Raw genomic sequence first — 16,316 nt, 5'->3', positions numbered from 1 at the left:
TTTCCGTTGGTTTTTACCCCCCCCCCCCCCCCAGATGTTGCTAGTATGGTGCACAGCATTTACGTTAAAACTAAATAACTACGTTTGTTTAAAATAGTGAATATAAATAGATTTCACATTTATTTAACATCAATTCAGAATTACTTAAATATTTTCTCACCTAATCTGTCTGCGAGGTCATTCGGTTTCAGAACCACAGGTCTGGACAGCTCCAGTAAACACTGACTGCTGTAACGAAGCTCTGAAGACATGCCTTTTTTCACTTACTTTCCAATTTAATTTATTCTGAAGGAAATAGTTGTTTCACAATAATAAGCTCATGAATACATTTCACATTAATTTAGTTGACACCTGAAGACTTTCATAAAATGCTCAAATAATGCAATGATCAAAAAATACTCACAGTGTCGCTGTTCACCAAGACTGACGTGTCTCTCCTCCCACACTTAATGCATGCAATATGAGCTCTGTCTGTTGGAATAAACGCCGCACAAAATAGAGTAACAGTCTGTAGACACCAACAGAATTAATGGAATATCATCCGTCAAAGAATTACTAACTGTTGAGTATTTGCAACATCAATTCTTCAAAAATGGAACTCGGATTATTTTCAGTCCCTTTCTTTACGTATTTTGTTGCTCTCATTCTCTTTGCTTTGAGAGCCCTCTGTGCTGATTTGAGCTACAATATTGATGAAGAAACAAAGCGCCAGTACGTAATTGGAAATATAGCCAAGGATCTCAGGATGGATGTAAAAAAAATATCTGCTCGTAAGGCTCGGATAGACAGTGAGGACAGCAGCAAACGGTACTGTGATATTAATCTGAATACTGGTGATTTAATCGTGGCAGAGACAATAGACCGAGAGGAGCTTTGTGGATCTCGAATGTCCTGTATTGTCAGTAATGAGCTCGTCCTGGAAAACCCTCTTGAAGTCCATCGTATAATTCTGCAAATTCAGGATATAAATGACAACGCACCACGATTTCCGAATGAACGTATTATCTTCGAAATCAGAGAATCAGCAGATAAAGGAAAACGATTCCGGTTAGACGAGGCGCATGATTCAGATATTGGCCATAACGCTGTTAGGGGCTATTCACTAGAGAAAAATGAAAATTTCGATTTGACGGTACATGATACCGCAGATGGTGGGAAATACGCTGAACTTGTTTTGGAAAAGGAGTTGGATCGTGAACAGCAGAAGGTTTCCGAATGAGTGTATTAACTTTGAAATCGGAGAATCAGCAGATAAAGGTCAGCGATTTCGTTTGGATGAGGCGCATGACAAGGATATAGGGCAAAATGTTGTTAATGGCTATTCAGTGGAGAAAAATAAACATTTTGTTTTGAATGTCCATGATACTGCAGATGGAGGAAAATACGCTGAACTCGTGTTGGAAAAGGAGTTGGATCGTGAGCAGCAGAAGGAGATAGATATGATACTCACAGCCACTGATGGTGGTTCACCGCAGAGGTCTGGCACTGCTGTCATACACATCACTGTTCTCGATGCTAATGATAATGTCCCAGTGTTTAGTGAGTCTGTTTATAAAGTAACCCTGGCTGAAAATACACCTTCAGGAACAGAAATAATTAGAGTGAACGCCACTGATGCTGATGAAGGTCCAAACGGGGAAATGACGTATGAATTCAGCAGAATATCAGACAAAGCTGCGAAAATATTTTCTATTAATAAGACAACAGGACAAATTCTTGTGATCAGAGAAATTGATTATGAGAATGAAATAAATTATGAAATGGGAATTCAGGCCAAAGATGCATCTGGATTAGCATCAACTGCTAAAGTTATGACGTTCATCATATTGATCGTGGCAGTGAAGTTTTGTCACAGGAGAAAGCCCAGACTGTTGTTTGATGGAGCAGTTGCTGTTCCCAGCGCCTATCTCCCTCCCAATTATGCAGATGTGGATGGAGCAGGAACTCTCCGCAGTTCTTACAATTATGACGCGTATCTAACCACAGGCTCGCGCACCAGTGACTTTAAGTTCATCATGTCTTACAATGAAAACACAATTCCTTTCACTCAAACTTTGTGTTGTGACGAAAAAACAACAAACACATGTAGTGACACCACTGGCGAAGGACTCCGCTACCCCACTCTGGTAAATTAATACATTCCTTTAGTACTGGCTTCACTTTGTGTATTTGTTTTTGTGATTCTGTCCTGATTCTTATATTCTTAAAAACAAATTGCAATTCTGATCTATGTATCATTAGCCTCACATTCATTATTTTCTGTCAGAGTTGTACATATTTGAGGTTTTCTGTAATGCCTTTTTAACTGTTTTAAAATACACATACATATTAATTCATCTGTAAAGTGAAAGACGTACTGCTATGATTCTTGTAAAAATAATAATTAAAATCATCACAACACTAATAATATTAAAATAAGGTAATAAAATGGAATTGTAATTGTCATTTCAGGTTTCTTTTCCCATTTAATTTCCCACTCTCCATTATTTTATTTTATTCCCCCCACCCCACACCCTTTTAATTGTCAGGAAGTCTGACAATTTATCCAAAAATCTTTGTAAATCTTTTAAACAATTGTTTAAAATATGTATTCACTGTTATTTAGTAGCTTTCAACGTATTATTTGACTGTGACTTTTTGATATTTGTAACTTTTTCTATCTAAAAACGAAGCTTTCAAAGAACAAACTTTCACACAAGCAAGTACTTGCCATATAAAGAAACAACATGACAAATGGAAAAGAAAAAAAATGGTCCTAGGTTTTGTTGGCTTGTCCTAGTACTTCAGAAAAAATGACAAATTGACACAGAAAAAATAAAAATAAAAATAAATAAATAAACTGACTTATTTTTTGGAAATATATAAGACAAAAGAACATGTATGAACATAAAAAAAGATTCAACCCCATGAGACATAAATTGAACAAATTTCACAGACATCTGACTAACAGAAATGGAATAATCAGTCCCTGAGCACAAAGAGGGTCAATATCAAAAGTGCAGTCAGTATAGAGTGTGTCCACCAGCTGCTTTAAGTACTACAGATAATCTCATCCAAGGACTGAATTAGTTTTGCCAGTTCTTGCTGTGAGATATTTCCCCCAATACAAGTTCTCAAACATGGGGAGACATGGTTATGTGTGGTTTGCCACTGCAAGGATGAAGCTGTTCTTTCTGTCTCTCTGTAGCAATGTCTTAGGTGTCTTATATTATGGACATTACCATCACTGTGACTTTAATTGCCAGTATGTTAAGGACTGCTCCACAGGTGCATGTGCAATAAATAATTGTTTATGGCTTATTGAACAAGCATGAATGTTAGTAATAATATTGTAGTATTCCACTTCCAACAAAGATCTGTAAAGCTTATTTGATTTTTTATTATTATTTATTTATCTATTTATGTATGTATTTATTTATTTGTTGTTTTTACAATAATATCTTTAAAATACAGTATCCTTAAAAGGGGGAATTATTTATATATTTTTTTATTTATTATTTATTTAATTTTTTGTTTGTTTGGCTGGCCATAATATCATGCTTTTTAACTTTAATGCCTTAAAGATTTCATGTAAACAGTCCTAACTTGTTTAATCTCATTTTTGTCTTTCATGCTCTCCTCTGTGAACCAATAATGTATATTCTTCTATAGGTAAGAAAAAATCTTATTGGTTCTAAATTAACTGGGATGCATGCTTGTGATGTACATATTTAAATAATTAATTTTCTAATAGAGACTGAAAAAGCCTTGAAATCTGTACGGGCAACTGACCATAAATACATTCACTTGTACAACCAGGCACAAAGCACAACATGCTGATGTTATTCAAACAAGAATTAAAAGATAAATGTTTGATAATTTGATTACTTTCTTACTTTTATGTTAAAACTGTAATTTTCTTACTTTTATGTTAAAACTGTAAAGATGTTGACTGGCTTATTCCTTGATGATGCTAGCTGGTAAACAAAAAAACAAAACAAAAAAATCAATCAACCAGTTTATTTGATCAAATTGTTTTCGTTTTGTCTGAATAAATTAACAGTTTTTAAAGATTTTTAAATATTTATTTTATAAAGATTTATTTAATAAAGATTTAAAAAAAAAATAATAAGTTTTGTCTGAATAAATTAACAGTTTTTAAAGATTTTTAAATATTTATTTTATAAAGATTTATTTAATAAAGATTTAAAAAAAAAAAAATAATACAATTAATAATAATAATAATAATAATAATAATAATAATAATATAAACTAAAGTCAGTATTTCAACAAGACATGTCAAGTGAGATTTTAGACTTTTCTTAAGTGTATTTCCTGAAGCTTTAATTTAGTCAGTTGTTGGAGCTTCTTTAACATTGTATTCTGGATTAAAATCGTCGGGTGCTGTTCATTCCGATAGTGCTGAAATTGTTAGTTTTTTTTGCTTTTTCCCGCTATTGCCTGGCACTGATTAATGCCTGAACTGATATTGCACTTTGGCTTGTAACAGTCGCATTAAGGCTGTTGGTCTTGTATTTGCGACTTTGAAGCTCTGAGTGCCGCTGTTGATTAACATCTGAGTTGAGCTTGTTTTTGCTCAGCAGTCCATCCCTTATTGACGCGTTTGTTGAGGATGGGCATACGCAGTGTTCTTCCGATGAAAAGAACGTAAATGCGTTATTTTGTATTTGGGATTATGATGTTTATTCATACTTGTTCCAACTTCGTATAACGACGCATCTAATCAAGATGGCTTTCTTAAGGTTATCGAGCAATGCACACAATCCATGGATGGTTTCTAGACACTCAAAATGGCAGGTTGTGTGTTTCATTCTCTGCTTTTATGGAGTGGACGTCATATATTGCAATGCGAGATATTCCATCACAGAGGAAATGCCAGAGGGATCATTCGTTGGAAACATCGCCAAGGATCTGGGGATAGAGATAAGTAGACTCATATCTGGAAAAGCTCGCGTCGTTACAAAGGGCGGACGACAATATGTCGATCTGAGCAGAGACAAAGGGACTCTAGTAGTTAAAGAAAGGATTGATCGCGAGGAGCTCTGTAAGCAAACGACGCCTTGCAGCTTCAGCTTTGATCTTATCGTTGAAAACCCTATCCAACTCCATCGAGTCACAGTTGAGGTGCAAGATATAAACGATAATGCTCCGTTATTTCCGAAAGAAAATGTTAATTTGGAAGTAAGTGAAAATGCAATTTCTGGAACTAGGTTTCCTTTGGATAGCGCAATAGATACAGATGTAGGTCTAAATGGAATACAGAGCTATAAACTACATCCAACTGATAGTTTTAAACTGGAGGTTCATAGTCAGACTGATGGCAACAAATACATTGAGATGGTTTTACAACGAGAACTAGACCGAGAGGAACGCGATGAGATTAAATTGGTTCTTGAGGCAACTGATGGTGGGTCACCTCAGAAATCAGGCACTGTAAAAATTCACGTTACTGTTCTGGATGTTAATGATAATGCTCCAGTGTGTAAACAGTCAGTATTTAAAACTGAAGTTAGAGAGAATTCACCTGCTGGTACTGTTATCGGTACTGTTAGTGCTGCTGATGCTGACGAAGGTGTAAATGGCCAGGTTTCCTATTCCTTTGCTGTTGCAAGCAAAGAAGCAAGGGAGCTTTTTGAGATAAATACAGACACGGGTGAAATTAGACTTCTTGATCATTTAGATTATGAATCTCAAAATAGGTATCAAATAAATATTAAAGCGAGAGATAAAGGGGGTCTGGCAGATACCTGCAAAATTGTCATAGATGTAATTGATGAGAATGACAATTCTCCAACCATACAGCTGATGTCGTTCTCAAACACCCTTCCTGAAAATTCCCCAGTGGGAACCACTGTAGCCGTCATTAACGTAGAGGACGCAGATTCTGGTAAAAATGGCCTTGTTCAGTGCTCAATAAATCAAAACATACCGTTTAAAATTGAGTCATCTCTCACGGACTATTATAGTTTAGTTACTGATGATATGCTTGATCGAGAAAGTCTTGCTGAATATAACATAACGATCTTGGTGTCAGACCAAGGAATTTCTGCGCGCCACGCTAACAAAACGCTTAATGTAAAAATATCTGATGTGAATGACAATCCGCCAGTATTCGAGTTCGAGGAATATAAAACATTTGTTAGTGAAAATAATTCTCCTGGTCTGACTATAATGACTGTTAAAGCAAATGATGCTGACTGGGGTCCCAATGCGCAAATGTCTTATTTCCTGAAGGATGAAGACATGCGTGGTGCACCGCTAAGTTCTCTCGTATCTGTGGATTCACATACTGGCACTATTCATGCAGTTAAATCATTTGATCTACGAGCAAATGAAAAGTGTTCGTGTTTGTGTGAAAGCGCAAGATGGAGGCTCTCCACCCCTCAGCACTAATGTGACGTTGGACATTATAATCCAAGATCAGAATGACAACGCTCCTCAGGTTCTGTATCCAGTACAGACTGGTGCTTCTGTGGTGGCTGAGATTGTGCCTCGTGCTGCAGATGTTGGATATCTGGTCACTAAAGTGGTGGCTGTTGATGTGGACTCTGGACAGAATGCCTGGCTCTCCTATAAACTACAGAAAGCTACAGACAGAGCGCTGTTTGAAGTGGGTTTACAGAATGGAGAAATAAGAACTGTGCGACAAGTGAATGATAAAGATGCTGTCAAACAAAAACTCACTGTTGTTGTAGAGGATAACGGTCAGTCGTCTCGCTCAGCTGTGGTCTCCATTAACGTGGCTGTGGCTGATAGCTTTCCTGAAGTGCTCTCGGAGTTCACAGACTTTACGCATGGAAAACTTTATGACGAGAGTCTAACCTTTTATTTAGTTCTCGCTCTGGCTGCGGTTTCTTTCCTATTTATTACTTGTGTGGCTGTCATAATATCAGTTAAAATCTACAGGTGGAGACAATCAAGCTTCCTATATCAGTCCAATCTGCCTGTTATCCCGTACTATCCACCGCATTACGCAGACACAGGAGTCACTGGAACTCTGCCGCACGGGTATAATTATGAAGTGTGCATGACGACTGACTCGAGGAAGAGTGACTGTAAGTTTTCTACACTCGGTGGACAGAATGTTTTAGTCGTGGACCCGAGTTTCACTGAGACGATGCAGCGCTCAATGAAGGAAAAGAACATTCTTGAAAAATCTGAGCAACAAGAAATGGTAAGATCCTTGCAGGAATAGATTCAATTAATATTAATAATTGTCTCTATGTTTTTATGGCCATTACACCACAAAACTTCGCTTGTTCAGCCTGTTGATGTTATTTAATTGTTTGATAATGTCGGCTTTAAAATATACATACATACATACAGCACATACACAGTGAGTTTGAGGAATCCATGGATTTCACAGAGCTCTGAGCTTTTATTTTTATTTTCAACTTGCTGTTAAGTTTTAATTTTAAGGAGAGTCTGAGATTCCAGCAGTCTATTGATAGTTTTCACGTGACGTCACACCCTTACAGGAACGCCCACATGGAGGGCAAAACAATGCTTTCCTCCGCTGACCGCCAGTTATTTTTTATGAGGTTTGCATTTAGTAGTAATGTAGTAAGACAGTGATATTTAAATGCCAAATTCAGAATACAACTTATTGATGATGCAGACTTTGTACAGGTAAGCAGATTAACCCAGAATATAAACGCCATGTGCAAAGTTTAATATTAAAATTTCCCCATAGAAAACCATTATAAAGAAGACGCTTAACCATTTAACGCATTGCGTTTATGTTCCAGGTTCATTTGCTTGCCTGTATAAAGCACGCATCATCAATAAGGAGTGTACTGAATTTGATCTTTTAATATAACTGTTTTAAAGGCACTTTAAGTGTTTTCACATTAAATGTTTTAGAATGTCCCGCTGTTTTTAGTGATTGAAACATTTCGGTGGGTGATTGGATTGCTAATGGCCAGTACTTGCATTTTGTTCACATATCTTTGTTTTATTCTTTTGAGAGATAATCTAAATATTTTTGGATTAGAAACAGATGGAAAATTGACTGGCTTGTGCTGCAGTTCTATGGATGTTTTGCCCGCCAGGTCTTCGAGTTTGCTTGTCTGCATAAAGCATGCATCGTCAATAAGGTGTGTTCTGAATTTGTTCTTTTAATATCACTGTTTTAAAGGCACTTTAAGTGTTTTCACATTAAATGTTTTAGAATGTCCCGCTGTTTTTAGTGATTGAAACATTTCGGTGGGTGATTGGATTGCTAATGGCCAGTACTTGCATTTTGTTCACATATCTTTGTTTTATTCTTTTGAGAGATAATCTAAATATTTTTGGATTAGAAACAGATGGAAAATTGACTGGCTTGTGCTGCAGTTCTATGGATGTTTTGCCCTTTATTTTCAACTTGCTGTTAAGTTTTAATTTTAAGGAGAGTCTGAGATTCCAGCAGTCTATTGATAGTTTTCACGTGACGTCACACCCTTACAGGAACGCCCACATGGAGGGCAAAACAATGCTTTCCTCCGCTGACCGCCAGTTATTTTTTATGAGGTTTGCATTTAGTAGTAATGTAGTAAGACAGTGATATTTAAATGCCAAATTCAGAATACAACTTATTGATGATGCAGACTTTGTACAGGTAAGCAGATTAACCCAGAATATAAACGCCATGTGCAAAGTTTAATATTAAAATTTCCCCATAGAAAACCATTATAAAGAAGACGCTTAACCATTTAACGCATTGCGTTTATGTTCCAGGTTCATTTGCTTGCCTGTATAAAGCACGCATCATCAATAAGGAGTGTACTGAATTTGATCTTTTAATATAACTGTTTTAAAGGCACTTTAAGTGTTTTCACATTAAATGTTTTAGAATGTCCCGCTGTTTTTAGTGATTGAAACATTTCGGTGGGTGATTGGATTGCTAATGGCCAGTACTTGCATTTTGTTCACATATCTTTGTTTTATTCTTTTGAGAGATAATCTAAATATTTTTGGATTAGAAACAGATGGAAAATTGACTGGCTTGTGCTGCAGTTCTATGGATGTTTTGCCCGCCAGGTCTTCGAGCCAGTCACGTGACTGAAAACTATCAATTCATTGTTGAATTCTTCGGGTGCTGTTCATCCCGATGGTGCTGAACTGGTCAGCGGACAAACACACACACACACACACACACACACACACACACTAATACAATGCAGTTTATTATTATTGTTCTTCTTCTTCTTCTTCTTGTGGTATTGATGTCATAATTTTGGCTTGTAACGGTCGTAGTAATGTTGTTGGTCTTGTATTGCAACTTTAGAGCTCTGAGTGCCGCTGTTGATTAACATCTGAGTAGAGCTCTTCTTTGCTCTGTACTCTGTATTGCCAGTCACTTACTCACGTGTTTGTAGGTTGGGCATATGGAGCGTTTTTCTGATGGAAAGAACAAAAATGCTTTATTGAGGATTTAGGATTTTAATGGCTTTTCACACTTGATCCAACATCGTTTGAAGACACAGCTTCTCAGGATGGTGTTCTTAAGTTTATCGATCAATGCACATAATCCATGGATGGTTTCCACACATTCAAAATGGCAGGTTGTGTTTTTCATTCTCTGCTTTTATGGAGTGGACGTCATATATTGCAATGCGAGATATTCCATCACAGAGGAAATGCCAGAGGGATCATTCGTTGGAAACATCGCCAAGGATCTGGGGATAGAGATAAGTAGACTCATATCTGGAAAAGCTCGCGTCGTTACAAAGGGCGGACGACAATATGTCGATCTGAGCAGAGACAAAGGGACTCTAGTAGTTAAAGAAAGGATAGATCGAGGAGCTCTGTAAGCAAACGACTCCTTGCAGCTTCAGCTTTGATCTTATCGCTGAACTCCATCGAGTCACAGTTGAGGTGCACGATAATGCTCTGTTATTTCCGCAAGAAAATGCTAATTTGAAAATAGCTGAAAATGCCGTTTTAGGAGTTCGCTTTCCTTTAGACAGCGGCATAGATACAGATGTAGGTCTTAATGGTATACAGAATTATAAACTACATCCAACTGATAGTTTTAAACTGGAGGTTCATAGTCAGACTGATGGCAACAAATACATTGAGATGGTTTTACAACGAGAACTAGACCGAGAGGAACGCGATGAGATTAAATTGGTTCTTGAGGCAACTGATGGTGGGTCACCTCAGAAATCAGGCACTGTAAAAATTCACGTTACTGTTCTGGATGTTAATGATAATGCTCCAGTGTGTAAACAGTCAGTATTTAAAACTGAAGTTAGAGAGAATTCACCTGCTGGTACTGTTATCGGTACTGTTAGTGCTGCTGATGCTGACGAAGGTGTAAATGGCCAGGTTTCCTATTCCTTTGCTGTTGCAAGCAAAGAAGCAAGTGAGCATTTCGGGATAAACACAGATACAGGTGAGATTATAGACTTCTTGATCATTTAGATTATGAATTGCAAAATAGTTATCAATTAAACGTAAATGCAAGGGATAAAGGAGGCTTCTCAGATACTTGCAAAATTGTCATAGATGTAATTGATGAGAATGACAATTCTCCAACCATACAGCTGATGTCGTTCTCAAACACCCTTCCTGAAAATTCCCCAGTGGGAACCACTGTAGCCGTCATTAACGTAGAGGACGCAAATTCTGATAAAAATGGCCTTGTTCAGTGCTCAATAAATCAAAACATACCGTTTAAAATTGAGTCATCTCTCACGGACTATTATAGTTTTGTTACTGATGATATGCTTGATCGAGAAAGTCTTGCTGAATATAACATAACGATCTTGGTGTCAGACCAAGGAATTTCTGCGCGCCACGCGAACAAAACGCTTAATGTAAAAATATCTGATGTGAATGACAATCCGCCAGTATTCGAGTTCGAGGAATATAAAGCATTTGTTAGTGAAAATAATTATCCTGGTCTGACTATAATGACTGTTAAAGCAAATGATGCTGACTGGGGTCCCAATTCGCAATTGTCCTACTTCCTGAAGGATGAAGACATGCGTGGTGCATCGCTAAGTTCTCTCGTATCTGTAGATTCACATACTGGCACTATTCATGCAGTTAAATCATTTGATTTTGAACAGTTGAAGTGGTTTGCCTTTAACGTGAAAGCTCGAGATGGAGGATCCCCGCCCTTGAGCTCTGAAGTGACAATAACTATCAATATCCAGGATCAGAATGACAACGCTCCTCAGGTTCTGTATCCAGTACAAACTGGTGCTTCTGTGGTGGCTGAGATTGTGCCTCGTGCTGCAGATGTTGGATATCTGGGCCCGTATTCACAAAACATTTTATCTTACCATTAAGACTTCTCCTAAATAGCAGTAAAAGTTTTTAGCTAAGTGTTTTCTCTCAAAACCAATTCACAAAGCTGCTGAGACATACTTTTACTAAGGAATAGAGAGAAGTCTTAAGCTAAGAGTAAGGGCGGGAATGACCTTGTTGCTATGGATGGTGTCAGCATGCTTACTAATTGTGCACACAGTGACTGGCTGATTGGGACAGGCTCTGTCAAGAGATTTACCCATAGAAATATTGTAGAGCGTGATTTTATGTTGCCATATTCAAATAAAGGTTAACAATAAATATGTTAATTGCCATATTCAAATAAATATTTTAAAATGCAAGCTAAGAGTCACTAATTAAACAAGTATATGTTCAGCTAATTGTCAGCCTCTTACATGTATGCTTCTTGCAAACAATTAGCGAATATGCATATAGACAGCCTTTTAATTAACAGAGTGGAATAATCATGGCTGATAGTAAGACATGCAAACGTAAAAGAAAACCAGACTGGACGCAAGACGAGCTGTTACTTCTTGGCGTACTGGTTAATGAAAACATGGATATAGGCTAATCAAAGGAAAATTGTCCCCTACAAGTTCTACAACAGTCATAACACCCCCACGATTAAGGCGATATACCTTTTTTTTTTAAAAGCTCATTATCGTCAAATGTTTCGAAAATGTTTATATTCCAAGGTAGATTGCCGACAACAGACATTTTAGGATAGTTTGTGGTTCGGTCTAAGTGACTTAGGAGTCCTCTTCACTACTCCTAACGTTTCACAGATTTAGGAGCTAGTTTTAGTGCTAAAATGCTTTATGAAATACTCTTAGAGCAAACATTTAGGAGTCCTAAATTTAGGACTGACCCACCCATTATTTTTTAAGATTTTCTCCTAAATCGGCGAGTTATGAGCTACTTTTAGCCTTAAGATGTTTTGTGAATACGAGCCCTGGTCACTAAAGTGGTGGCTGTTGATGTGGACTCTGGACAGAATGTCTGGCTCTCCTATAAACTCTAGAAAGCTACAGACAGAGCGCTGTTTGAAGTGGGTTTACAGAATGGAGAAATAAGAACTGTGTGACAAGTGCTTGATAAAGATGCGGTGAAACAAAAACTCACTGTTGTTGTGGAGGATAAAGGACAGCCCTCTCGCTCAGCTGTGGTCTCCATTAACGTGGCTGTGGCTGATAGCTTTCCTGAAATGCTGTAAGAGCTCACAGACTTTACGCATGAAAAACTATATGACGACAACTTGACTTTTTATTTAGTTCTCGCACTGGCCGCTGTTTCTTTCCTGTTTATTACTTCTGTGGTTCTCATAATATCAGTAAAGGTCTACAGATGGAAACAATCTCGCTTCTCATATCAGTCCAATCTGCCTGTTATCCCGTACTATCCACCGAATTAGCAGACACAGGAGTGACTGGAACTCTGCCGCCCGGATATAATTATAAAGTTTGCATGACGACTGACTCGAGGAAGAGTGACTGTAAGTTTTCTACACTCGGTGGTCAGAATGTTTCAGTCGTGGACCCGAGTTTGACTGCGACGATGCAGCGCGCGATCAAGGCAAAACACTTAGAGGATCCTGAGTTGACTGAAATGGTAAGATCACCTGTTCTTAAAAAGTCCATATAAAATTAAAATTACATACAATGAATTGTGGTTAGTAACACTGGTATGTTAAGCTATGGTAAATCTATAACACGTTACAATAAGGTTCAATTCATTAACATTACGTAATGCATTCGCTAAAATAACTAAAAACAATCTGATTTTTAAAAGCAGTTATTGATATGGGTAAATTTCTAAATATAGTAATACTTTTAACAATTCAAGTTGGACATATTAACTTTAGTCAATAATTTGAACAATCGTTTAAATTAAAAAGTAATAGTATAGTAATTACATGAATCCAGATTAATAAAATCTGTAAAATTATGCCTTATTATTAGTTCATTCCTAATGCAACAAACTAATGTTAACGAACTGAACCTTGTCTTACGCTTTAAGTCTTTAGGTAGCTTTAAGGGCTATAAGTTTTTGTCTGTAAAGGCAAATCTGTAATGTGTAATATTAACATGAAATGATTTTTCAATACTATTATCTTTACTTTTCAGTGTACAGTAAGATTAACATTTACCTTAACAATGGATGGTTATTTCGTGTTTGTCTTAATATAGTTCTGTAGGGATGTTTTATCCTTTAATCAAGATCAAATAATGGAAAGCAATGCAGTTCTAGTTCTGGGACATTTCATAGCTTTTATTATTGTTGTTTCCCGATTTTAACTCTAAGGGCCGCTGTTGATTTGTAGAAACGCAAGGTGATCGCCTGTGGTTGGTGGAGCTGTGGTGATGCTGGTAGGAGATTCTGGAGGAGACTAAAGAGAGTCGATGAATGGAGACATTCACTGACTAATAGCAAAGAAACTGGATGTATTCGTGGATACGTTGACTGCGGAACATCATCTACAGTTTGTAATTTGAATACGTAAAAATGCTTGTGATTAGAGCATGTAGAAGGATTCATTGTTACCGATCGCGAGGACAGCCACTGGATCATGTTTTCTTATGGAGGGGCTTATTCATCATGGCTGCTTGTTCGATCTCAAACATAAACGGACAGATTCGTTACTCGGTTCCAGAAGAAATTAAGAAAGGGTCGCTTATCGGGAATATAGCTCATGATCTTGGTCTGGATGTTCAAAGACTGCGCTCGGGTCGGGCTCTGATCGTGTCTGGCGACAGCACTGAGTACGTAGAGCTGAAAACAGACAAAGGGATCTTGGTTGTAAAGGAGAGAATTGACCGAGAGCAGCTTTGCGCTGAAACCACTCCGTGCAGCTTCACGTTTGAAATAATACTTGATAATCCAGTGGAACTACATCATGTTACGGTGGAAATATTGGATGTAAACGATCACTCGCCAACATTTCCGAAAGATGTAATTCATTTTGAAATAAGTGAAACGGCCACACCTGGAGCTCGTTTCCAACTGGGAAGCGCAGATGATCCTGATGTGGGCTTTAATTGTATCCAAAATTATATCATATCACAGAATGATAATTTTATTTTAAAACAGCATGCACGACAAGGTGGGGCCAAATATGCTGAAATGGTTCTCCAGAAGCCCTTAGACAGAGAGCAGCAGCCACGATTGTCTCTTATTATCACAGCAATCGATGGAGGAAACCCTCAAAGATCAGGTAACGTCAAAATAGAGGTAAATGTACTAGATGCAAATGACAACGCGCCAGTATTCAACCAATCAGTTTACAAAGCAATAGTAGCAGAAAATTCACCTACTGGAACTTATATAACTACGGTTAATGCTAGTGATGCAGACAGTGGGACAAACAGTTTGGTCTCGTATAGCTTTACGAACATGAAAGTCATCAGCGAGATTTTTGAGTTGGATGAACGCACTGGTGTTATAAAGCTAACTGGGGATCTTGACTATGAAAAAGCAAAGAAATACGAAATTGATATCGAAGCAAAGGACCAAGGCGGATTGGGAGACTCTGCTAAAGTCATAGTTGATTTAATTGATGTAAATGACAATGCGCCAACAATCAGTATTATGTCATTTTTTACCCCAGTGAGTGAGGATGCACCTCTTGGCACCACTATCGCTATTTTTAGTGTGAAGGATGTAGATGCAGGAGACAATGGTCACGTTGTCTGTACAGTTGATCAAAATATTCAATTTAAACTACAGTCCTCACTGCGAAATTATTACTCTTTAGTCACTGATGCTGCTTTAGATCGTGAACGTGTGGCAGAATATAATATCACTATCACCGCTACAGATTCAGGATCTCCTGCGCTTTCTGCTCTGAAAACTTTAAATCTGAAAGTATCAGATGTTAATGACAATCCACCCAGGTTTCAAAAGAGTGTTTACACTACATATGTTGCTGAAAACAATCCACCTGGTTTGTCCATATTTACTCTGAGTGCCCAAGATGATGACTGGAACCAGAACGCTCGTGTTTCGTATCTTCTTGATGAAACTACAGTGGGTGGATCCCCTGTTTCCTCGTTTATATCAGTAAATGCTGACAGTGGAGTGGTTCACGCACTGCGCGGTTTTGACTACGAACAAATTAAAAGTGTTCATGTTTGTGTGAAAGCGCAAGATGGAGGCTCTCCACCCCTCAGCACTAATGTGACGTTGGACATTATAATCCAAGATCAGAATGACAAACAAATGAAAAGTGTTCATATTTGTGTGAAAGCGCAAGATGGAGGCTCTCCACCCCTCAGCACTAATGTGACGTTGGACATTATAATCCAAGATCAGAATGACAACGCTCCTCAGGTTCTGTATCCAGTACAGACTGGTGCCTCTGTGGTAGCTGAGATTGTGCCTCGTGCTGCAGATGTTGGATATCTGGTCACTAAAGTGGTGGCTGTTGATGTGGACTCTGGACAGAATGCCTGGCTCTCCTATAAGCTACAGAAAGCTACAGACAGAGCGCTGTTTGGTGTGGGTTTACAGAATGGAGAAATAAGAACTGTGCGACAAGTGACTGATAAAGATGCGGTCAAACAAAAACTGACTGTTGTTGTGGAGGATAACGGACAGCCCTCTCGCTCAGCTGTGGTCTCCATTAACGTGGCTGTGGCTGACAGCTTTCCTGAAGTGCTGTCAGAGTTCTATATATATATATATATGTATATATGTTCAGTTTTTTATTGTTGAGAGCTAATGACTGAATTTAATTCTAGTTCTAAGACATTTCAAAGCTTGTTAGTGTTGTTTCTCGTTCTCAGCTCTAAGGGCCGCTGTTGATTTGTAGAAAAGCATGTAATCACCAGTGAGTGGTTGGTGGAGCTGTGGTGATGCTGGTAGGAGATTGTGGACAAGACTAAAGAGAGTCGATGAATGGAGACAGTCACTGGCTAATAGCAAACAAACTGGATGTATTTGTCGATATTTTGATTGCGGAACATCATCTACAGTTTGTAATTTGAATATATAACTTATAAAATGTTTGTGATCAAAGCATATAGAAGGATTCTTTGTGTGGCTGTGGCTGATAGCTTTCC

General features: G+C 37.9%; 2 protein-coding genes and 1 pseudogene across 2 annotated transcripts; all 3 read left to right on the top strand.

The window, feature by feature from the left end:
- Positions 1-592: 592 nt before the first annotated feature.
- On the top strand, positions 593-3,198 carry LOC107688284 (protocadherin gamma-C3-like). The gene is made up of 3 exons (XM_016485909.1): positions 593-1,207; positions 1,431-1,626; positions 3,188-3,198. Exons 1-3 carry the CDS (start codon positions 593-595, stop codon positions 3,196-3,198), a joined length of 822 nt encoding a protein of 273 aa, XP_016341395.1.
- Positions 3,199-6,331: 3,133 nt separating this feature from the next.
- On the top strand, positions 6,332-12,900 carry LOC107688277 (protocadherin beta-16-like; annotated as a pseudogene).
- Positions 12,901-13,854: 954 nt separating this feature from the next.
- Positions 13,855-16,059, top strand: LOC107688268 (protocadherin gamma-A9-like). The gene is made up of 3 exons (XM_016485891.1): positions 13,855-15,409; positions 15,515-15,920; positions 16,041-16,059. Exons 1-3 carry the CDS (start codon positions 13,855-13,857, stop codon positions 16,057-16,059), a joined length of 1,980 nt encoding a protein of 659 aa, XP_016341377.1.
- Positions 16,060-16,316: the final 257 nt, after the last annotated feature.

Source organism: Sinocyclocheilus anshuiensis, unplaced genomic scaffold (genome assembly GCF_001515605.1).
Source record: "Sinocyclocheilus anshuiensis isolate Anshui unplaced genomic scaffold, SAMN03320099.WGS_v1.1 scaffold205, whole genome shotgun sequence".
NCBI lineage: Eukaryota > Metazoa > Chordata > Actinopteri > Cypriniformes > Cyprinidae > Sinocyclocheilus > Sinocyclocheilus anshuiensis.
The sequence above is the reverse complement of the archived record's forward strand: the minus strand, read 5'-3'. Positions and strand labels throughout refer to the sequence as shown.